The sequence below is a fragment of the Symphalangus syndactylus genome, chromosome 3 (genome assembly GCF_028878055.3).
Source record: "Symphalangus syndactylus isolate Jambi chromosome 3, NHGRI_mSymSyn1-v2.1_pri, whole genome shotgun sequence".
Lineage (NCBI taxonomy): Eukaryota > Metazoa > Chordata > Mammalia > Primates > Hylobatidae > Symphalangus > Symphalangus syndactylus.
The window spans coordinates 51,928,125-51,952,363 of NC_072425.2; the positions used below are offsets into that span (position 1 = coordinate 51,928,125).

General features: G+C 52.5%; 1 protein-coding gene across 5 annotated transcripts in view; it reads left to right on the forward strand.

Moving 5' to 3' along the window:
- Positions 1 to 19,527, forward strand: part of BICD2 (BICD cargo adaptor 2) — a 56,988-nt gene extending 37,461 nt beyond the window's left edge. For 2 of the 5 annotated variants that reach the window (XM_063636244.1, XM_055271940.2), the window contains exons 2-8: positions 1,694 to 1,906; positions 8,072 to 8,224; positions 10,132 to 10,587; positions 11,308 to 12,351; positions 12,940 to 13,091; positions 15,427 to 15,637; positions 17,428 to 19,527. In XM_063636244.1, the coding sequence (XP_063492314.1) occupies positions 1,694 to 1,906; positions 8,072 to 8,224; positions 10,132 to 10,587; positions 11,308 to 12,351; positions 12,940 to 13,091; positions 15,427 to 15,637; positions 17,428 to 17,433 (2,235 nt within the window). In that variant the 3' untranslated portion in view covers positions 17,434 to 19,527. Of the gene's footprint in view, positions 1 to 1,693; positions 1,907 to 8,071; positions 8,225 to 10,131; positions 10,588 to 11,307; positions 12,352 to 12,939; positions 13,092 to 15,426 lie in introns of all 5 variants that reach the window. The other 3 variants (XM_063636243.1, XM_055271939.2, XM_055271941.2) reach the window with 2 other exon arrangements.
- Positions 19,528 to 24,239: the final 4,712 nt, after the last annotated feature.

Here is a 24,239-nt window from a genome sequence, read left to right on the forward strand (position 1 = left end):
GGACTAGGATAAGGAAGAACAGAGCAGAAATCACAGAGCTGACCCGATTGCCTTGAAGAAAAACTGACATCTTCCACGTAGTGGGTGTTGTGTTGATGGGTGGGGGCAGGTGAGCAAGACCCAGCCTCCTCAGGAGTGTGGGTGCCATGGATGTCTGTGCACCCACAGCAGGAGTGTCCATGTCAATCCTGAGTCCCCACATGCAGTCCCAGTGCCAGCACCAGTCTTCCTGCTGGGCCGTTTTGTCCTGTTAGCCTTGTTTAGGGGTGTCCCCCGCAACACCACGAGACACACAACACATACATCACAGCACATGTCACCACACCTGCCACAGCACATATGTGCTCTCCCAGGCAGGATCCTGTGATCCTCACAGTGCTGTAAGATCAGTCTGTCTTCCCCTTGATTCCCCTGTTGGTCCCATGAGACTCTATACTCAGACTAGACCCTGGTTTCTTTTGCCAGTCTCCTGTTGGGAGGAAATGAGTTACTGTTTGTTTTGATTTCTTGAAATTAGAAACTGTCCTGCTCAGTAACATCGTTATTCGTGGTTTTCTACATTTTCCCTATTTTCTTGGACTGAATTCTTAGATTTAATATTAAATAGTAAATGAGTAAAAAATGCTCCTTTTTCTCTTTTAGGAAAACGAAGTCATCCACTTTCAGTCGCCTCTCTCTTGATCTTGTTTTCTGCCATGAGCCAGGATTACTGTAAAAAGATAGGGTCTTCTGTAAGAGCTCTGTGATGGAGTGGCCAGTGAGACGGGCTGCTGGGGGTGACACACTGTGGCCCCTCTGCCCTCTACCCGTGGAAGCCCTGTCCTGCCATGCCAGCTATGTGGGGGTAGTGAGCAGTGGAGGGAGGGATGGCACCTGCTTGGAGTCTGGGCCACTCACCTGGGGTGTACACGATGGGAGGCTGGCTGGCCTGGATTTTGGGGCATGGACATGACACAGCTGTCGACTCTCGGGTGCGTGGGCAGGTGGGCGTCCTGGGCTAGGTGAGCACCCCTTTCTGGTCGATCTCACCCATAAGGTCTCCTCCCTGAGCCCCAAGGCCCTGCACTTCTTTGCCATATGCAGCCCCCGCCCCCCTTGTTCCTCACCCCTGTGGAACATGCTGGTATGTTGGCCTCTGAGCCAGGAACTGGGCAGAGTGGGTGGCACACTGTGCTGGCCTCTGTCTAGTTCTTACCATCACTGCTGTCCTCAGGCCTGGGGCTTGACTGCTCAGCCCAGGTCTCTCCCAGAAGGAGTAAAGGATGAGCCAGCATCAGGCAGCAGGATGGACAGACTCCCTCTGCGTTTCATATGTGGTGGCCGGCGTGCCATCTGGAGTGGGGAGGAGGTGGGGGCTGTGTGGGAGCTCCCTCCGCCGGCCCCCAACTGCTGTCACACATGCCCACTGTGGCTCCCTGACTCCAGCACTTGTCTTGCCAGTGCAGACACTGTTCCTCAGAGACCAGGCTTTCTCTTATTTTGGTGAAGCAGATGAACCTTGGGTGCAGCTTGTTGCATTTGCGTATGTGCACACCACAGATGCACCTCCCAGGTCAGGGGCCCTCCCTTCAGGCCCACAGTCCCCGTTGTTGTTGCTGTTGTTCTGCAGCATGAATGTCACCTGTGAGCTGGGTCTCTATCCTTCGGCACCCCTGGGAGGCCCACTTCACGAGTGTCTTGTCTTCTGATGCAGGCCTTTGGACAAGCACACACAAACCACAAGAAGGTGGCTGCTGATGGAGAGAGCCGGGAGGAGAGCCTGATCCAGGAGTCGGCCTCCAAGGAGCAGTACTATGTGCGGAAGGTGCTAGAGCTGCAGACGGAGCTGAAGCAGTTGCGCAACGTCCTCACCAACACGCAGTCAGAGAATGAGCGCCTGGCCTCTGTGGCCCAGGAGCTGAAGGAGGTGAGGGGGTGAGGAGGGGCCTAGTCTGTGGCTGCACCAGTGCCACCAGTGTCACATAGCAGGTGTGCCTGGTTGGTGGCTGAGCTGGGCTGGCCTCTGGGGACGCTGCAGCTGGCTGGTCTGTCTTGCTTTCCTGGTCTCCTCCTCCACTGCCCACGTGGCAGAAGGGAGAGAGATGGACCCACAAGTTCCGCTGCCTCTGGCTTGCTTCTGTCTCAGTCATGAAGTGAGTCCCATGAGCAAGTCCAGAGCAGAGGAGTGGTCAGTCAGGGAGGGCTGCGGTTAGTCCCTCGTGGAGGCTAAGGGCTGATGCCCATGGGGCACTCCTCGTCATTAGACTGCCCCCTGCCCTGGGAATGTTTTGTGTCACTCAGGGCCTGCACTGTGCCCAGCTGTAATAACACAAACCCCAAATGTTCCATGGAGACTTGACATAGGATGTGCGTGTCTGAGAATTAGGGGTGGAGACCACCGCCATAGCCCCAGCTGCCACACCCCTGCCTTGTTCACAGCAGAGTGCCCATAGGGAGGGTCTGGGTGGGTGGTCCCTGGCACTAGAGCCTGTTGGAGTCATGGATACCCATGGACAGCCATTGGTACATGGCACAGGCTCTACATCTGGAAATGGGACTGTGGTGTCCGTCCATGAGCTTGTGAACGTGAAGTCAGAGGAACCAACTTGGCTCTTGGGCCCTGACAGGGGCAAAGGCCACAGGACCAGCTGCTGATGGCCCTGACACTAAGGCCCTGGAGTCGTGGAGGACTGGGGAGCCCAGGGGAACGATGTGACCAAAGCAGGATTTGGGAAGGTTGCTGTGGTGCGTGGAGCCTGTGTAGTTTGAGCCCAGCAGGAGGAGGAGAGCCAGGAGTCTCCATCCACTGGGGCAGGTGGGAGGAGAGTCTCGCTGGCTTGAACAGGAGGCTCAGGGAAGGTTGAGTGAGCACCTGAGTGTCTTTTCTCACTGACTGGCACATATATTAATTGAGCCCTGCCAGGACCTCGGTGTCTGTGGAACCTGAGGACACAGCATGAGCAAAGCCTCATTCTCCTAGAAGGCATGTGGCAGATATCAGGGGAGAGCAGTACCCCGTGCCTGTCCCTGGGGCAGGGGCATGTTCACTGTGGGGCTGAGCCAAGGGCAGAAGGAGTGTCGGGAGAATCCTGCAGGCCTGGGTGGGGCCCTGAAGGAGGCAGGGTCCAGCTTGGGTTTGGTGGCTACATGGGGAGTGGGCTGTGGGGACAAAAGTGGGGCTGACACGACTGTCTTGGGGGCAAGAGGGCCAGTGCCCTCTGAGGAAGGATGAGGCCCCATCACCAAGATGGAGGTGGGATGGTCCCTGGGGACTGCGAGTGGAGCTGGAAGTTGGAATGTGAGCTGCAGTCCTCCTGGCCATGGCCTTTGAGGGTCAGCCCCAGGTTCTCATTGGGAATGGCTGGAGGAGTGGAGCATGGGTCGGTTGGGAATGGGCTGATACTGGCTTTGCCTTTCACTGAGCCTTGGGGCCTGGGCAAGGCCTTATCTTTAGTCCTGGCCTCAGTTTCCCCATCTGTAAACCAGCAGTCTCTGAAGCCCCTTGTAGAGGATGCCCCACAGCTCTTTCACCCCACATTGTCGCAGCACTTGTGAACCCTTGTTCGTGCCACAGGAGCCCCACCCTCTGCAGCAGATAATCTTACGGGAGGTCAGCAGGGCATAGGCCCTAAGGGTATGCAGTGATTAGGGCTGCTGCTGTTGGCTTAGCATGCCAGTACTGAAGGATGCTGCCCTCGGGGCCAGCAGTGGTGGGAGTGAGGGGTCAGAGATCGCTGAGGCCCTAGGGGCCCAGGGAGGAGCTTGGCTTAGACTCAGGGTGGGGAGTCTCAGATCCTGAAGCGGCAGTACATGATCTCATTTCCTCCCACAAGGAGCCCTCTGGTCAGTGGGAGGAGGGGCTGTATGTATGGAGAGATGTATCCTTGGCTGCCCCAGCTGCCATCTGTCTGGCCTGTCTATTCCTGAAAAGCGTGTGCAGGTGCTCTCTCCCCAGCCCAGCACATTCTGCCCCTTCTGTCTTCCAAGAGGCCTATCTCTGGTGGCAGAGGCCAAAGAGGGCTGGGTGACCCTGCTGGCTTCAGGTAAGACTGGAGGTGAGCACAGCAAGTTAAAGATGCTGCAGGTCTTGTAGGGAAGAGAGGCTTTCTGTGGTTCCTGTTTGTGCTTCAGGAGGAAATCCTGACACCTCTGCACACCCCTCAGCCTTCCCTCTTTCTCCTGAGGGTCCCCACCTTGGTCCCTGGGCCTGCTGTGTCCCCCATGCCTGTATCCCTGCCCTGGGTTGCTGCAGAGCTGTAGGAACCATCCCAGGTCTTTGCCTTGGGTACCTGGTTCGGGTGGAGCATCTCTAGGACTGACCTTGTCTCACCACCACCAGTCCCAGCCATGCATAGCTCTTGTCTTCTGCTGCCTGCTGTTCTGCTGGTCAGAGCCACTGTGCCAAGCTCCTCCGTGCCCACCCCCAGCATGGCTTTCCCCAGTCACTGCTTAAGGCTCACACCCCATGGGTCAGAAAGGGTACATTTGACGATAAAACAGCCTTCATTGTATCCTTTGACCCACCACCCTGCTACCCACAACAGCCCCTTCCCTTTTTTCCTCCCTTGTGTCAACTGGTTGTCTGTCCCCCTCCACACCCCAACACACCATGAGGACCTGTGAAGCTTTACAGTAACAAACATACTTGGCATGTGTTGGACAGTTCTGATTGCCTCAGACCTGGTCCTTCTAGTGACCCTACTGGTATCTTGTCGGATGTGAAGAAACAGAGGTTTGCAAGGTTCCATCATGTGCCTAAGGTGTCCCCGCTGGTAGGGGGTGAGGTGCTTCTCAGATCCTGACTCTAACCGCTGCGTATGTGTGGGCCCTACATGTGGGCAGCCCCTCCAGCTTCTCTCCTGCTAGTGAGAGCATCTTTCCTGCCCGGGCCCCTGGCAGGTGGGTGAGCTTCTGAGGACTGGCCTGGATTGGGCCTTGGTGGGGATGTGGCTCCATTTCCCAGATGGGGAATCAGAGGCCCAGAGAGCCACAGGAGGCCTGGGGTCAGAGCTGCGTCTCATACGCACACCATATTTATCCACAAGAAGGAGTAGGGTGAAGGGGCTGGCCTAGGCCATCAAGGCAGAGATGAGAGTTTCCTGGGGTTGAGATTGTCTGGTGGGGACAGGAGAGAGGGCGGCCGACCCCCTGCACAGTGGCTCCTTGAAACAGGCAATTGTCACATCCTGCTTGCTGATGAGCAGTCTGAGGTGTGGGGATCCCACAGAAAGAGAGCTGAGATGGGACCCTGGTGGTCAGCTACAGGCCTGTGCTCCCACCCCCTTCATCTGGGCTGCCCGGTCACACGCAGCAGAGCTTGTCCCCTGTACTTCTTTGGGCTGACATCAGACAGGCTCACTGGGAGAAGGTGCTTACTTGAGAGAAAACTAAACCCCATGGCGACCAGTCAGCCTGTTTGAGCCCTTGGCAATTGGGTGTGTGCTGGATGGAGGTGCTAGGTGGCAGGCCACATGAGCCTGGCTGCCTACGCCCAGTAGTGTGGGCATGGAAGCACAGTGTTTGTGTCCTACAGCATCAGCAGAGATGGTGCCATCATCACCCATGGCATGGTATGGCCAGGCCAGCATTTAACCTGGGTGTGCCTCTGTGTTCTGGGTTTGGCAATGGTGCAAGGACAGAACTCCTAGTATACCTTGCCTGGGCCAGGTGATGAAGGACCCTGAGGACTCACATGAGCACTGCCAAGGGAACAGCAGTCTCGTGTGTGCCTCTGAGGGACCCTAATGCTATGAGGCATCCAGCCAGGCTCTCTGCTTCAGTCTTTAGTTGAGCATGTCACTATCTCTCTGCCCAGGCACATGGAAGCTTCTGGGCCCTCGCTTCCCACTGCCTGGAGCACCTTCTAGATTTGTTGATCTTGACTGGCAGGCCTGGGAGAGTTGGTGGGACTCAGACCTTCCCCTCAGCTTCCACTCTGCCTGAGGAGCCGGCTGGGTGGCCGTATTGAATCAAGTGGCACATGTTTGCACACCTGCTGCAGACCACTTGCTTGCCAGTTAGTAAGGAATAAGCAGGAATTGGGTAAACCTTTCTGGCAGAGAGGTACCCAAGTCTCCAGCTGGGGTGTGGAGATCCTGGATGTGACTTGGCTTGTGCACCTCCCCTAAGCACACTCGGGGGGGTGCTGCACTCTCACTAGCAGGAGAGAGGCTGGAGAGCCTGCCCACTCCCTATCCACCCCTTGTGTAGCCACTGTGGGGCCTGGCCCTGGTGATGGCTGTGCTGGTGCTGCTTTCTCCCTCTTCGTCCTAGCATGCACCTCGCTCGCTTTCTCCTCTGGTACGAGGCTTTGCCAGGCCTTCTCTTCCTCCATGTATGGTATCTCTGTTTCTTTTGGTGTCAGCTTTCTGTCACTTCCTTGGCTCACTTAAAATGAGAGGGCCATGTCTGCGTCCAGTTGCTGTAGGTTTTAAATGTAATCTTCATTGTAAATAGTAAGCATTTGTCAGTAGTACTTGCTGTATATCGTTGACTCTCCTCCCCTCTCTGTTGCATTCCTTTTTTCCTTTGTTTTGGGAGGGATGTCCTATTTCATTTTGCCAGTATGACTGTTTTGTGTGTACTTGCATGGGATCTTGGAATCTTGTCTATAAAGCATGTTCCATTCAGATGAGCGCACACATATGACCAGGAGAAACCATAGCATAAGCCAAGAGAACAGTGCAAGAGGTGGACGAAGTTATGGGGCAAGCAAGATGGACAGGGCTTCTGGCCGAGAGTCCAAGAGGGCTTTGGAGCAGAGGTGGTGGTGGTCTGGGGAGCCAGGCCTTCGCAGATACACAGGGAGGCAGCTGGGTCAGCAGAGTACAGGGAGGGGATAGAGAGTTTGTCAAGGGGATGATTTTGCCGCTGGGGGACATTGGCAATGTCTGGAGAGATTTTTCAGTTGTCACAGTGGAGGAGGCAGCCGTGTCTGGTGGGCAGAGGTCAGGGAGCTGCTAGACATATGATGTACAGGCCAGCTCCTACCACAAAGAAGAAGCATCCCTGAATGTTGCTAGGGCTGCGGCTGAGGGGCCCAGGTCCCTGGCACATGGCAGAAAGTTGGGAATTCTGTCTTGATTGCATCCTGTTCACCCCAACCCTGCACTAGCCTCTCCCATGACATCTCTTGGCTCCTTATGGGCAACCTAGAGCCCGAACTAATTTTTAACAGCTTTATTGAGGTAATTTACATCTCATATAGTTCACCCACATGAGGTGTACAACTCAGTGTATTTTATTATAGTCACATATATGTGCCCCATTCCACAATCTTAGAACAGTTCATTGCTCCAAAAAGAAAACCCATTTCAGTCACTCCCCATCCCCCTCCCCAGCTCCTGGCAGCCACTAACCTACTTTCTGTCTCTATGAATTTGCCTATTCTGGACATTTCATGGAAATGGAATCATACAATGCATGGCCTCTCGTGACAGGCCTTCTTTCACTCAGCAGGATGTGTTCACGGGTCATTCATGTTGTAGCATGTGTCAGTACGTCACTCCTTATTGTGGCTGAACAACATTCCATTGTGTGGAGAGACCACATTTTGTTTATTCATTCGTCAGTCGGTGGACACTTGGGCTGCTTCCACCTTTTGGCAAAATGAACGCTGCTGCTGTGAACATGTGTGGACCGGTTTCTGTGTGGGCATGTGTGCATTTCTCTGGGGTAGACCCTCTGTGTTTAACAGTTTCAGCACCTGCAGGCTGTTTGCCAGAGCACTATACCATTTATATGCCCACCTGCGCACTACTGTGTACATGCCCAATAATAGAAGGCAGGAACTACTTTTAACCCCATTTTAATTTAAAGATGAAGAAACCAAGGGTTGGAGCAGGCAGTCACTTGTCAGGCGTTCCCAGGTGAGAAAGGCTGAGGGGATTTACTCTGGAACCTCTGCAGTCCGCCGTGCACTCTGGCACACTGCTCTGGGCTCCCTCTCGTCTCCAGGCAGTCACACTGGCACCTGCAGGCCGGGGCTCTTGAGTTCTGGCCGTGTGGCTGGCCATGGCATGCCTGGCTGCACTGAGCCCCTCTTGTGTCCTGTGGAGGCTGCTCATACCTGCCTTTCCCTCTTCCCCAACAGATCAACCAGAATGTGGAGATCCAGCGTGGCCGCCTGCGGGATGACATCAAGGAGTACAAATTCCGGGAAGCTCGCCTGTTGCAGGACTACTCAGAACTGGAGGAGGAGAACATCAGCCTGCAGAAGCAAGTGTCTGTGCTCAGACAGAACCAGGCGAGTCTTGGGCCTGTGGGGTGGAGGTGGCACGTGGGTTAACTGGGCCTCGAGGCCCTCTTGCTCAGCCCCTCTCCCTGTTGAGAAGGGGTTCCTGTCTTATTCCACACACCAGAGGCCCAGGGCCAGCTTTACCACTGTGGAGAAAGAGGGTACACTTGGTGGGACCCAGACCCTCCAAAAGATGAAACTCTGGCTGCAGTGTTTGCTGACATTGGCCAGACTGAGGTGTCCCAGCCAACAAAAATGAAAACAGAAATCTGAGAGGTGATGAAGAGGTTATACCAGAAAACCCCAGATTCGACTTTGAGACTCCCCCATCAGGTGCTGACCATGAGGCCTGCAATATTCCTGTGTCTCTGCCTGTCACAGGGACGAGGAAGGTCCTCTGTGTCTGTGATGGGGATGAACAGGAACCCCTCAGTCTCTAATGGGGTCTCAGAGGGACCCCACTCTGACAGGGACGAGCAGGGTCTCTGCCTGTGACAGAGATAAATGAGGAGGGTCCCTTCTCTTTGTGATGTGACTAAATTATCATGTGCTCTGCTGTTCTGCCACTCAAGGCCTGAACTTGCTCTTCTCTCTCCAAGAGCCACACTCCTGCATGGTGGGGAATGGGAGTCTTTTCTCTCAGGAAACCCCAAAACTTCCCCCAGAATGCCATGGATGTCTTCCTTGCTTTCCTCAAATCCTCTACCACCAAAATCCTCTGAGTCTCACCGTCAGGGAACGTGGTATTTATGCCCGGAGGAGGAAGCTCATGTGTTTATGCAGAGCTCCTAGCCTGGTCCCTCTGTGACAGCTCGAGCTCATTAACAGTCTTAGCCACTGTCTACACTGTAAGTACCATTTGGTCATTGGTGCTGCTGTTGGCAGAGCCCAGCACACAGTGGCCTTAGGAGAAGGGAAACTGAGGCTTGAGGCGACCCTGTCCTCAGATTGGCGCTCAGTGGAGTCTGACTCTCTCTCCCTCTCTGGGATTCCTCACCTCTGCATTTGTGGTGCTGGGACTGAGGGCTCCATGCCCACCTCCTGTGAGCACACCTTGGATGTGGTAATGGGTGTTCCTTCCGACCCAAGACCCACAGAGATGTGCTCAGCACTTCCTGTTACTGGTTTGTTTCTTATTTTTTTGTCCAAATATTACAGAAAAATAAGAAATAGTTTTAGCAATTGCCCACAAATTCTGAGCCTCCACATCAGGCATCAGTTTCTATCTGCTTTTTCCTTGTCCACCTGCAAATAGAATTTTCATGTAGACAAGACTTTGATGTTGCTTTTCCCACCTACCTTCGAGCTCCTCCAGGTCTGGGTGTCATGTGCATGTGGAGATTTAGTGGTTGAGACGTTCTGCCTTGGGGGGAGTTTCTGTTCCTTCAGTTTGAAATATGATTAGAAGTCATGATCACAGCACACATTGAAATGTATTTTTATGTATCTTAAGATATTTAGTTAACTGTTAATGTTAATTAAATATAGAATTTTAAGTCAGCATGCACTTGGTAATATTTGTGAATGACTTAATACAAGGTTGGCAGCCTTCTATGGGTGGATGTGTGTTGTTCTTGGTGCATCTCCACACGTACAGTCCTGGCTTGAGGCTACCTGAGACATTTGTGTTCCCGTCCCTGTGTCTGCTGGTCCCAACGGTGGGTGGGCTGGGCTGAGCGTTTCATTGCATTCTCATCTCATGCCCTGGAACCTTCTTAGCATCCACATCTCTGAGCAGAGGAAGCAGTCTTGGCCTGGATGGGCTGCCACCCTTCCCAGGATGGCACCTCACCTGGCGCTTCACCTTGTGCTTCATGGTGGCCGGAGTTGGTGTGCTGGTGTGTTTTCTTCATTTATGGGGCCTAAAAGGAGCTTCCACATTGCATTGATGCAAGAGCGTTGACTTCTCTTCCCAGGTGGAGTTTGAGGGCCTCAAGCATGAGATCAAGCGTCTGGAGGAGGAGACCGAGTACCTCAACAGCCAGCTGGAGGATGCCATCCGCCTCAAGGAGATCTCAGAGCGGCAGCTGGAGGAGGCACTGGAGACGCTGAAGACCGAGCGCGAGCAGAAGAACAGCCTGCGCAAGGAGCTGTCACACTACATGAGCATTAACGACTCCTTCTACACCAGCCACCTGCATGTCTCACTGGATGGCCTCAAGTTCAGTGACGATGCTGCCGAGCCCAACAACGATGCCGAGGCCCTGGTCAATGGCTTTGAGCACGGCGGCCTGGCCAAGCTGCCACTGGACAACAAGACCTCCACGCCCAAGAAGGAGGGCCTCGCGCCGCCCTCCCCTAGCCTCGTCTCCGACCTACTCAGTGAGCTCAACATCTCCGAGATCCAGAAGCTGAAGCAGCAGCTGATGCAGGTGAGCAGGCAGTGGGGCCTTCGGCACGCTGTCCCCACTCCAGCTCTGTAGGGCTCCCCGAGCAGTGCTTATCTGACACTCTGCTGATGTTAACTTTCCCTTTTCCTTACGTTGATGTTATCTCCTGCATCATTACCGTAAATGGAACTCCAGGAGCACACATAGAAGAGTCCCAGAGAAGTGGTTTCCTGGCACTACAGCACCCACATTGCTCCCCTGTTACCTACGTGGTATCAGGGTGAAGTGATGAGACACTGGCCCCACATGTGATCCCTGCACGCAGGCCAGGTGTCAGAGGGGCCCACCAGGGTCATGCTTGGGCTCATCCCCTGGGACATGGATCCCTGTTGATCCAAGGCAACAGAGTCCTGTCCTCCGAAGCAGAGGGCTAGGGCGATAATATTCCCAACTACACACCCAGCCAGCCTAGAGCTCCACTTTCTTAGCCCAGATCCCCTGTAGCGTGGTTGGGGAAAGAGCCTGCGTTGAGGGCGACCACCATTACTGGTGACGGGTAGTGTTCTGAGGGCCCAGCATGAATTCCATTCTTTACACACCCTGTGTGTCTTTGTCCACCTCACTGACAGCATGGCCAAGGAACCTGGGGCTCACAGCCTGCCCTGACACGGGGTGGGATGTCACTGGGCCATCTTGGGGGTCCTCCAAGCTCTCGGGGTCCGTAGCAACTGACATGGTGTCCTGCTGCCTGTGCCTTTGCAGATGGAGCGGGAAAAGGCGGGCCTGCTGATGACGCTGCAGGACACACAGAAGCAGCTGGAGCACACGCGGGGCTCCCTGTCAGAACAGCAGGAGAAGGTGACCCGCCTCACAGAGAATCTGAGTGCCCTGCGGCGCCTGCAGGCCAGCAAGGAGCGGCAGACGGCCCTGGACAACGAGAAGGATCGTGACAGCCATGAGGACGGGGACTACTATGAGGTAGACATCAATGGGCCCGAGATCTTGGCCTGCAAGTACCATGTGGCTGTGGCTGAGGCTGGCGAGCTCCGCGAGCAGCTCAAGGCACTGCGCAGCACGCACGAGGCTCGTGAGGCCCAGCACGCCGAGGAGAAGGGCCGCTACGAGGCTGAGGGCCAGGCGCTCACAGAGAAGGTCTCCCTGCTGGAGAAGGCCAGCCGCCAGGACCGCGAGCTGCTGGCCCGGCTGGAGAAGGAGCTGAAGAAGGTGAGCGACGTCGCCGGCGAGACACAGGGCAGCCTGAGTGTGGCCCAGGATGAGCTGGTGACCTTCAGTGAGGAGCTGGCCAATCTCTACCACCACGTGTGCATGTGCAACAATGAGACGCCCAACCGTGTCATGCTGGACTACTACCGCGAGGGCCAGGGCGGGGCCGGCCGCACCAGCCCCGGGGGCCGCACCAGCCCCGAGGGGCGCGGCCGCCGCTCACCCATCCTCCTACCCAAGGGGCTGCTGGCTCCTGAGGCGGGCCGAGCAGATGGCGGGACTGGGGACAGCAGCCCCTCGCCTGGCTCCTCACTGCCATCACCCCTGAGTGACCCACGCCGGGAGCCCATGAACATCTACAACCTGATTGCTATCATCCGCGACCAGATCAAGCACCTGCAGGCAGCCGTGGACCGCACCACGGAGCTGTCACGCCAGCGCATCGCCTCGCAGGAGCTGGGTCCCGCCGTGGACAAGGACAAGGAGGCGCTTATGGAGGAGATCCTCAAGCTGAAGTCACTGCTCAGCACCAAGCGGGAGCAGATCACCACGCTGCGCACTGTGCTCAAGGCCAACAAGCAGGTGAGGCGCCAGGTGGCAGGGGCACATGTCACCTACTACTGGCCTAAGGGTGTTTCCCCTTGGCCTCCTTCCTCCCCCTGCCACGGGACCCCCAGGCCTGTGTCACCACCAGACAGAGCCAGCCCCATAGTAGCTCGACTGCCTGCCCTCCCCTGCTCAGGGCCCCCAGCTGGGAGGGTGGAGCAGGCAGGTGGGTGTGAGGGCCCTTCAGCAGAGCTGCTCAGCCAGTGAGAAATGCCGCTGCCATTCACTCACTGTGACTGCCTTATAGTGCTTCCTGATACTGGAGGGAAAACGTGTGAGAGCCATAGTCTGAGCCGTGGAGAGCGATTATGGGGCTTCGTGGAGGTCCTGTTGGCAGGTTTGGGGGCAGTCCCTCTTCTGCCAGTCAGAATCAGCAGGTGGGACTCCCCATGGCGTAGCTGCTGGAGTCCATCCCCCAGGGTTTGTCACAGGGAGGGGCCTCCCAGGAGCTTTCTTCCCAGGCACCGCCACCACTTCAGACCGGGGCTCCTGATCCTGCTCCCAGAGCACCTCTAGGCTGACTTCATGCTTTTCACTTTTCCGCCCTACACGTCTGTTCCCCAGACGGCTGAGGTGGCCCTTGCCAACCTGAAGAGCAAGTATGAGAATGAGAAGGCCATGGTTACCGAGACCATGATGAAGCTGCGCAATGAGCTCAAGGCCCTCAAGGAGGACGCAGCCACCTTCTCCTCGCTGCGTGCTATGTTTGCCACCAGGTAACCGTGCTGCTGTCGGGCCCTCCCTTTCCACGAGGCCAGCTGTCCTCAGCACTTGCTTCTGGAACCGTTAGCCTCTCACTGCCTCATGCTGAGGCCTGCAGCCCTGCCTAGTCAGTGGCTGTGCCCAGCTCCATCAGGGCCAGCATGGTACGAGGTTGGGGAAGCATGGCCCCTGGCACATCTCAGGCACACTGGTGCTCAAGTTGGTGACAAGAAAGAGTGAGGCGATATGGGGGCCACATGGGATTGGGGGCCCCCAGCTGCTGCACCTCAGCTTCCTCCGAGGTCACGCAAGCAGGTGCTGGAGCGTAGGGCATGCCTGACAAGTGCCCACATGCGGCTGGGGATAGCAGAGCGTGTGTGATCCTTTTAATGTTCCTTTCGCACCTAGCCCAACCCCCAGGAGCCTGGTTCTGTGGCGCCAGTTCCATTTTGCTGTGAATGAAACCGCAGCAGGCCCAGGCTTGTCTCTGCTTTGCATATATGGAGACTGAGGGCAGAAGGGCTGAGGAGACCAGATCCTGGAGTGGATGGCCAGAGTTGCAGAGCTTCAGGGGGCGCTTGGGCTCCCACCCCTTGGATCCAACATTTACAGGGACTTAACTTGGGGCCAACAGGTGACAGAGGAGTCCTGGCCTTTTCTCTCATGAGGTATTTGCCCCCAAGAACTTGGCCATACGGCACAAGTGTGCATTTATGTTTGTAGATTCAGAAGGACGATTATCCTCCTGGCTGGAGCAGGTCACTGCTGGGGTCCACAGTTCGGGTCCCACCTCTGTGCATAGCCCTGTACCTTGGCGTCATTGTGACCGCTGGGTACTCACCACCCATCCTCCACTTTGCCAATCTGGGGAGGGTGAGGAGAGGGCCTTGGGGCTTGGAGGAGACCAGCTTTCTTTCCTCCTCTGTAGCGGACTCTTAGTAATGGGCTCTGGGGTGGGCTGCCCCTGGTGGGTGCACACCCCTCCCTGGCTGGGAGTCAGACCCCAAGGCTGGGAATCGAGGCTCCCTACGTGTTCACAGGCCTCTGTGGGGGCAGGTCCTGGTTTCAGCATCTTCCCAGGTGCCCCCTGACAGGTACCTCTGTCTTTTATCTTCCAAAGATGGGTAGCGCCACCTGCTGGGTCATGTTGGGATAGCACCATGGGGTTAGCCCTGCATGGGGGACAGCCAGGCCCACCATGGGCCCAGCAGATAACCTAGATGTTTCCTTTTTATGGGTGAGCAAGCTGAAGATCTGAGCTGGACAGGATGGGAACTGCACATAGGGCCTGCTTCTCTCAAGCCTGGTGCCGGGCACTCCCAGTTTCTCAGTATCCCTGCAGGACCTGCCAGAGCGGGGTACAGACAAGGAAGAGTCCCAGGACTTCTCTGGAAGCGTCCTGTCTTCCTGGGGCTTGGGGAAAAATCCCACAGTTTCTCAGCATCTGGCATGTAAACCCGACCTTTTAAAATTTGTTTTATTTAAAAACTTAACTTTTCAGATGGAGCCAAGATTTTGAACCTGCAGGGATCACAGCTCTGTGTGTCCTCAAAAGGGTGGGCAGCAGAGTCCTTGGAGAGGGTGCTATCCAAGGGCTGGCTCCTGGCAGGTGGGGACAGGCAGAGCGGGGTGCGTGTGGGCAGGGTGGGGCTGTGCTGAGTGCCTGCACAGCCTCACCGCCCTGGGAGCCCTGGGATTTAACCCACCCTATGTCTCTACCAAGCCCCACCCATATGGGACATGTGGAAGAAGGGCATCCAGGGACAGACCACACCCTCCCACAGCTCTGCATCCGGGTTTCGGGATGAAGCTGTTGATGGCGTCCACACACATGGTTCCTTGGCTCCGGTCAGTGCTCAGCACAGACTGACGAAGCATCGACCTTGGGAACAAGCCCAGTCCTGCTTAGGTTTACATCCACACCCTAGAAGCCATGGCTTCTCCATGTCTCGATGCCCCAGGCCATCTCGAGGCCTTTAAGCAGGGAGAGCGCCTCCTAGAAGAAGCCCAGTCGCTGAGGGGCATAGCCTGTTTGTAAGCACTGCATGCAGCTGTAAGAGCAAAGCAGCCCCTCCCCCACAAAACCATAAAACTCAAGCCAGCCTCACAGGGCTGCCCTGCCTGGGCCCAAGCCTCCCTCTCACTCTTATCAGGGATTTGTCCGAGCAAAGCCTGTGCTAAAATAAGCCAGAATAATTCTTCCCCAGCCACACCCTCCAGTCCAGAGGCCACACTGAAGGATGGCTCTGGTGCAAGGCTGTTAGAGGGCCGCGCAGCTTAGCCCTACCCTGCCCTGCCCTCCTCTGCTCGGCTCTGCCCGCCCCTCAGTCATGTTTTTGGTACCCACAGGTGTGACGAGTACATAACACAGCTGGATGAGATGCAGCGGCAGCTGGCGGCCGCTGAGGACGAGAAGAAGACTCTGAACTCGCTGCTGCGCATGGCCATCCAGCAGAAGCTGGCACTGACCCAGCGGCTGGAGCTGCTCGAGCTGGACCACGAGCAGACCCGGCGTGGCCGCGCCAAAGCCGCCCCGAAGACCAAGCCAGCCACCCCGAGCGTAAGTCACACCTGTGCCTGTGCCAGCGACAGGGCCGAGGGCACCGGGCTGGCCAACCAGGTGTTCTGCAGCGAGAAGCACAGCATTTACTGTGATTAGGGGCTGTGGGGCGCCACACGCTGCAGCTAACATCTGCTTCACCTCAACTAACCCAGCAGCAGCGGGACGGCGGCGCTAGGTCAATCTTAACGTGACTAATGCACAGAGGGTAGGAGTCTAGCCGAGGCGCCATGGGGTGTTACATCAGCAGGACACTTGTGAGAGCTTTGTATCGCTTCTCACTCCTCAAAGCCCCCTCAGGAGCACCCAGTCCTCAGCTGCTCTCTTAGGTGGGGGTCAGAGGTGGGGATAGAGCTGCACATTCTTGCAGCAGATGTGTGATGAAAGCATCTTCTAAGCCCTGGGCACCCGTGGGGAAACCCAAGGGAAGGAGTCCTGGTCCTGCTCCCTCAACACCGAAAAGGGGCAGAACCTGAGTTGAAACTTGCATGTTCCTCGCATGTGTCTAATGTCAGCACTAGAAAGCAGTTTTAGGAGGTTCCAGCCTGCAGCATAGGTACGGCCTCAGGATGGCTCTGCACTTGGCATAGTTTCATGGAAAGGATTACGTTGTAGTGTATGCAGTATCTCTCTGCAAATCATATTCAGGAAAGAAGTGCAGAATTTCTTCCCCAAGCCCAGAGAAGAGCAGCCCTGAGTCCCTGTATTCTGCTGGCCAGACACACATGGCACAGACACAACTGACCATAACCCAGGAATCCAGAGCTCGGTTTCTCATTTCTGAGATCAGGATGCTTGTCTAGTGGCCTGTGAGTTGACAAATTGGCAGGGCCCAAGGCCCCAGGTTTTCATTTTTTATGAGAAAAGCTTTCCAAGTGCCTGGCCAGACCTTGGTCCTCAGTGCAGAGCCCGTCCTTTTGTACTTGGGGTGACCCCAGCAGCCAATTATCCGGCCTTCCATAGGGGGTTCAGTCCCAAAGACATGGGGCTTTGAAAACCCTAGCCTGAAGTCTGAGCCACCAGGGGCTTGGCTGGGTTGGACACCCACAGGTGTAGCCAGAGCCCAGCCTGGTGCTGGGAAAGCTTTGCATGGGGCCAGGGCCACTTGTCAGGATTCACAGGTAGGAGATGTTTAGGTCTCTTTATTTAGTGCAATTTGGGGGATGGCAACAGAGAAAGAGGAAAGGTAGCTGTAGGGCTCTCCCGTTTCTAGAGGCTCCATCCACGCCTGCCTTCCCACATTCTGAGCAGAACTTTTCTCAGTACGTTTCTCCCGATCACCCCATGGGACCAGCTGGACCTGAGGCTGCAGTCTTCTCTCCTGCAGGCTGCTTGCCTTGTCTCTCATGTGGAAGAGGCATTCGAGTTACCTGGTGAGAGACCGTGTTGCCCCCTCCCACAGCTCTCTGCCCTGCGTGCTCTTCCCTTTGGTGCCGAGTATGTTTCGGTCCCCTCCAGACTCCAGGACAGGCCCATGTATGTCCCCTGCGTGTTCATCCTGTGCCCAGATCCCCCTGCCCCAGCAAGACTCGCAGTGGGATGGCTGCTGGCATGCCCACCCTGCACGCGCTTTGCCCTCTCCTTGCAAGCCTGGCACACAGCTTCTCTCCATACTCCTAACGGGCTTTGCAGACACTCAAGCCACTGGGACCCCCCCTAACACATGCAGGTCTTCTCTTCTGCCAACTAACGTGCTCGTGCCCTCCCAGCACGTGGAGAGCTTCAGTTGTCAGATAAACAGGAAGCGACAGATGACCGCTTTCTAACGCTCTCTTTTCTCCCGTTTTCAGCTGTAGAGTAGCTGCCAGGAGGACTTGGCCACCCGGCCCTGTCACACTGCAGCCCCCTCTCCTTCCCTCTCGTGGCCCACAAGGAGGAAGGAAGGGCAACCTAAAAGCCCACTTAGAAACTTTTTGGATATGCCACTGCAATTCTTTTCAAAATAGCATTCCCCAGGTTTTTAATGGGAGGAAAAAAAGCTTTAATGTTGAGCATGCTGCGAGCTGCTGCGTGGAAAGGCCACTGTACGGGCCGAAGACCCTTCTTCCCTGGCTGCCAGGCTCGCCAGGAGCCCGCTGGAAATGCCCACCACGGGGGCTCCTTGTTACACATGTTCTTTTTTTATCCGATCAACCTGTGCACTTTTGATATTTTGATATTATATTTGCTTCCTTAATTCCTCGTGTAGAGACGGTCTCAGGTGCCGTGGTCTATGCTCGTGGTCCTGTAGCTGTCCGCCTCAGCTCCCACCGTGTTTGTCTGGTGTCAGCACGAGGCAGAGCTGTGTGCTCCATAGCGTGTAGCTTTAGACTTGGAGATGAGTGCTTTGACCCAGCGAGGAGCTCAGCTAAATGTATCCACGCTGTGGTTCAGCAGCCTTTAGATCATACGGCATTGTGGTTCATGTTTGAAATTACAGATTTTAAATGCCATGTTCATTAAGAAATCCAGGGTATTCAGATTCTGGGGTTTTTCATATTGTATTATTATTATTCTTAGGAATAGTTCAATGTAACAAGAAGAAAACTTGACCTTTGCTCTGGTTAAAACAGTAATAGGCACTTGAAAAAAAAAGATAAATTATTGAATGAGTAGTATTACCTACAAATTCCAGAATTTTCTGGGTTTTAGGACGTTGTGAAGCATGACTGATTAACAGAATTTTATACAACTGTACCAATAAAATTCCAAATTGGAATTGTTTTGTTATTCTGGTTGTTGTGCCAAATTGTGGTACACTTAGAAAATTCTACAGTCGTCGATTTTTAGGGTGTTCTCTTTCAACACCTTTTTGTTAGTAATCATTGCCAGTAGTGCCTTCATCAGTTAAGGGAGGTGTCCCAGCGCAGATCATTCTCGAAAGCGAGCAGGGAAGAGCTAGTGGGCATGCTGAAGGCCAGCGTGGACAGCAGGTGAGGCAGGCGCTCCTCACACCCGGACCTGGGCATCTTCATTGAGGGAAAGAAAACAGTCATTGTGCAAAATTCTGTTAGTCAGTGATTCTTTACTTGCAAATTCAGGGGCTTAGAAAATGAAAGCAAACACAAAACCTTGAGTGTGCTTTGGGAACCAAATGGACCTTCTGGGACAAGCTGAGCAAGCTGTATGAACGCCACGTTTGTGAAGAGCTGAGGGTATCAGGAGGGCTGACGCTGTGTTGGCATGCGCAGTAGGGGACGAGGGTTAGCCATAGTATTCTTTGCAAATGTGAAAGCGAGACATTATATCTTCTCTTGCTTGGTGTAACTAATCACTGTTAATTTCAGGAAACAGAACTCGTTAAAACTCCTTAGCAATCCAGGTCTACATCCTGTTTTGTTTGCTGAGTGAGGTTTGTGGGAGTGGTCAAATTGGTACTCTTGGAGGAAGAAAAACTGTCCTTCCTTCTTCAAAAAAGGAAAAATTATAATAATATAAATGACAAAAATAAAAGAATTCTGTTTCCTGGAATAAGCATTTCTTATTCCTAGTTGTAGGGACTCCTATTTTTACCTTCCGTTACAGTGTTGATTCATAAGAAATATTGTTACATTTGAGATAACTTCATCTGTATGGGGTATTTATTTGCAATGATGTCTGAGTACTGTATTTTTTCTGTGCATTACCTTAGTGTCAGAATGTTGGTCTTTATTTTAAAGTCATATGCATGTTCTCCTGCCAAGGAACCTTTACACAGACCCAAACAAAAAAATAATAATCAAATGCCTTCAATTTCTGAGAAAATGAGGCAGAGCATGGAAAAGGAATAGGAAGGAGAAATTAATTGAGATTTTTCAGGACACAGACATATGATGTGAATGCCCACAAAGCCAGTGCGCACAGGAACAGTGGGCCTGGGTAAAGAGTCACATTGGTAGGACCAATAAAGAATAATAAAAAGACAAAGCACATGTTTGTTCTCTGTGGTTGTTCTGACTCCATGCTCCAGATAACTGTGGTTTAAGCAAGGCACAATAAATCCACTGCCTCAAACAACAAGAGCAACAAAGCCAGCCTATCAGGTAACCCTGGTAGTGGGAGCTGGAAGCAGCCTGGGGTCCACCTTCAGGAGAGTGGGGAGGCTGTCACTCCATCCCTGAAACAAGAATGTGTTCATGGACCCAGAAGATGAGGGTAGGAAAAGGGTAGAGTTGGTGTCTGGGTGCCTGTGCCAATCAAATACACCAACAGGCAGAAATGAGCCAGGCCACACTGGGCCATGCACATGAGTGGGAGTGGAGGGCACAGACAATGCCCCCCCCACCCCCCGGAAAGATGCCTGCCCCCCAGGGCCCTGACGCCTTATAACTCTGTACTCAAGGGTCTTCTGAGGTGCAGCATCAGGTTTGAAGCCACAGCAGCATGTTGGTAAGAACACATTGTGTATACATAGACTAAAACTAGGAGTAGCCCATGCTATCCTGATGAGGAGGCAGGGATTCAGATGATGTAGAATCCTTTGCTGTCTAAACTCACTCTCTGAACCCAGGAATCACATTTGTCTGTAGGAATATGTACAAATATACAGTGGGCATGTTCATATGATTGCTTGTGGGTGTGAGAAAAGGGGACAGTGTCTAGTCAAGGGGACAGTAAATACCAGGACACACTCCTGCCACCTCCTCGTCCGACAGCCTCAGGCCTGTGTGGCTTCACTCATGTAGGGCTTCCCTCTGGAAAGCCATCTCAGGCTAGGGTCTCGCTGCCATGCCCCTTCCCCAGGACCCCTCCATCTGACTGGAGTCTCACTGCCATACCACCTTTCCTAGTTTCACTGTCACTGCAGAACCTCCAGCCTTTGATGATACTATTCTGCTTTAGTAGCAGCTGTTGGGACTTGTTTTCTGTTTAAACCATTCTTTCTGATGGAGTAAAAGAGGCAGTTGTCCAACTCCTGGAAAAGGTTGAAAAGAAAGTCCTGAACTGATCTAGAAGACCCTCAAGGAGAAGGGAGGTGTAAAGTGTCAGGGCCCTGTGGGGCAGGCTTCTTTCCAGGGACAGTGTCTGTGCCTTCCACTCCCACACTTGTGCATGGCCCAGTGTGGCCTGGCTCACTTCTGCCTGGTGGTGTATTTGATTGGCACAGGCATCCATACACTGAGTCTGCCTTCCCACATCCTCATCTTCTGGGTTCTTGAACACAGTCTTCAGTTTCAAGGATGGAGCGGCAGCCTCTTGAGTGGGTGGGATCTCAGGAGCTTGCAGAGGGGGACAGTCCATGCTGAAAGGCCTTCTGCTCAGCCTTCCCTCTGGGAGAGGGTGGTCTCTATTTCCTCTGCGTCTTCCATCTCCCTGCAGTGTTTTCACCCCTACTTCCCGTCAGATTACTAGAGCTGGAAACAACAGCATGGGCTTGAGAGCCGGACTGATGATTGAATCACTACCATTTGGTAGCTGGCTGCCTTAGCTCTCTGAGCCTCAACTTCCCTGTTAGGTGGGGACAAAATAGTGCCTCTTGTATAGGTGGTTGTGAAGCTTCATCAAGCCCTTGGTACTAGCATGTAGCAGGTACTCAATTGATGCTTGGTGCTAATATGGTTCTTACTGTCATCATCATCACCAGTGCTTTGGACACAAGGCCATGGATCTAGATCTTTGTCCTATGGGGAATATAATTTTAAGTCACCTTATTAACAGAGTGTAATTTGCATCCAGGAAAGCGTGCACATCCTAGTATACAGGCCAAATTTGCACACAGTGAACACAGCTATGTAACTAGTAACCCCAAAGTTCTCCACCCCACCCCTACCCTCAGGTATGCTTTTTGGGGAGTATTTATCCTTCACCAGCACAAATTAATAGGGTGTCTGCTAGTCCTGGTGAGTCACTGGGCTGCCTTCTTCCCACAAAGCCTCCCAGGAGAACAGACAAGCCACATCAGGTTTGCTTCGTCAAAGTTTTTGTGAAATTTAGCACACATACATTAAAGTGCAAATAAAAGTGTCCACTGGCTGACTGGATTTTTGCAAACTAAATACTGTCACACTGTGTAGCCAGCACTCAGAGGAAAGGCAAGTGAGGGTATCCCCCAGAAGTCCTGATGTTTTCTGCACCTGCTCCTCCCAGGGCTAACTCCCTGTCTGTGTCAATGCAGGCCACTTTTGCCTATTTCTGTACTTGTAAGTGGAAGCATACATAGATACATGGAGCTTTGATAGATTTTCTTAACAAAAAACTGCATTGATTTAGCACACCATGATCCAACTGTGTGTTTAGAGGTGTCTCGTTTTAGATTCAAAGACACAAGAGTAAAAGGATGGGAAAAGATACCCCATACAACAGTAACCAAAGAAGAGCACAGGTGGTGGCCATGCTAATGTTGGACCAAATTGACTTTAAGCAAACATTATTATGCAAGGCAAAGGAGGACATCATGTAATGATAAGAGTCAATTCACCAGGAAGATACAACAGCCATAAACATATATGCACCAAACAGGAACCCCAAAATATATGAAGCAAAACTCGGCCATATTAAAGGGAAAAATAGTTCAACAATAGTGGGTGAGAGTTTCAATACCCCACTTTTAATAATGGCTAGAAAAACAAGATCAGAAAAGAAATACAATACTTGAACAGGGCTATAAGACAGCTAGAGCTGACAGACATCTATAGAACACTCCAGACAGAATACATATTAAATGCATATGTAACATTCTCCAGTCTAGAACCCGTTTTAAGCAACAAAACAAGTCTCAATAAGTGTAAGAAGATTGGAATTACACAAGTTATATTCTCCAGTGACAGTGGAATAAAGTTAGAAATAACAATGAAATTTGGAAAATTTACAAATATGTGGAAATAAAACAACATACTTCCTAATAAACAATGAGTCAAAGAAGGTATCATACAAAAGGTAGAGAGATCTGAAATAATAACCTAACCTCCCAACCTTAAAAAACTAGAAAAAGAGAAACAGCCCAAAGCAAGCAGTAAGAAGGAAATAGTAAAGATTACAACAGCGATAAATGAAATAGGGAATGGGGGAAAATGGCAAAAGATAAACAAAACTGACAAACCTTTAGGTAGAACAAGAAAAAGAGTTACTAAAATAAAAAATGAAATTGTAACATTACTGCTGATTTTACAGAAATATTAAGGAGTACAAGCATACAATGAACAATTACGTAGCAACAATATCGGATCATCTAAACCCAAAGCAAGCAGAGGGGAGGAGCTAGTAAAGATTAGAGTGGATATAAATGAAATAGAAAATCAGGAGAGAAAACCAACAAACCCAAAAGTTGTTTCCTTAAAAAGATAAACAGCCAATGGCAAACCTTTATCTAGACTGTTCAAGAAAAACAGATGATCAAATTACTAAATCAAGAATGAGAGTGGGGACATTAATAATGACCTTACAGAAAGAAAAAGGATTATGAGAAAATACAACAATGCTAAAAAACATAGGTACACTTGATGAAATGCCACATCACTAGAATCACACAAATTCCCAAAACTGACTCTAAAGGAAATAAATAATAGACATATAACAAAAGACTGACTCAGTAATCAAAAATCTTCCAACAGGAATTTCAGTTTCTGTCCTGGTATGTAAGGTGCTTAGAATTCATTACTCCATCCTAACAAGGGAAAAGCTAAACAGAAAAAGCAACTTTTTAAAGATCCATCAGAGAAGTGAGCTCACAGGCCAAATCACTGTACCAAAAATTGAGAAGACAGATACAGAGAACTCTGTGAAGAACCTATTACTGGAAGCAGTAAGAAAGGCCATCTTTGTTATGAAGCGGCAAAGAAATTGGCTGAATTGTGTTTGTGTTCTAGTGTTTTGTGGCAGGTAGCCCTGTGAGTGATTAGGTCTTTTTTTTGTTTGTTTGTTTGTTTGTTTGTTTGTTTTGTTTTTAGATGGAGTCTTGCTCTGTCGCCCAGGCTGGAGTGCAGTGGTACGATCTCGGCTCACTGCAAGCTTAGATCTTTAGCTGGAGCTATTTCTGAGCAAAGTGTTGAAGGGACAGCCTGGTTCCTTTGAATTGTTTATAGTAAAATGAGAGAAGAAAGATAATTTAGAATTGTCGATCAAAAGAGAAGCAGAACTCAAAAATTTGGAAAACTCAGCCAATCCATATTGGAAAAAATGAAAAACCTTGTTCAGGAGGAAAGGGTCTGGCCAAGTAACTCTTTGATGAGATGATTAGTGTGGATTGACCATCTCAGTGAAAGCCAGGTGTTAAGAGAAAGATTGGTCTGCCATCTATAAACAGAAGCGAAGACCTAATTTTCAAGGCAATGGAAGAATGACCCCAAAGGCATTTCTGAGATCATCAGAGCTACCCATCCCATCATGGGCCCTGAGTACAAAGATGTAGGGGCATGGCTGCCTTCCCCCAGAATTAAAAGGATGCCCCAAGAGAGCCATGAGGCTGAGATGGAAAATCACTGCGGGGGAAGGGCCACTACAGAGGGCCCCCACTAGGCCCATGAGTCCAGACCAGTAGAGCCACCAGTGGTGGTTTCCAGGAGAGCCTCAGATGCATGACCCAGGCACAGAACTACTGTGGAGGCAGGAGCAAGGCACAAGCACATGGCTGCCTCAGGGGCAAGGCCACCCAAAGCCACAGGGCAGGGCTGCTACCACATTGTGTCCTGAAGGTGGCACTATCACC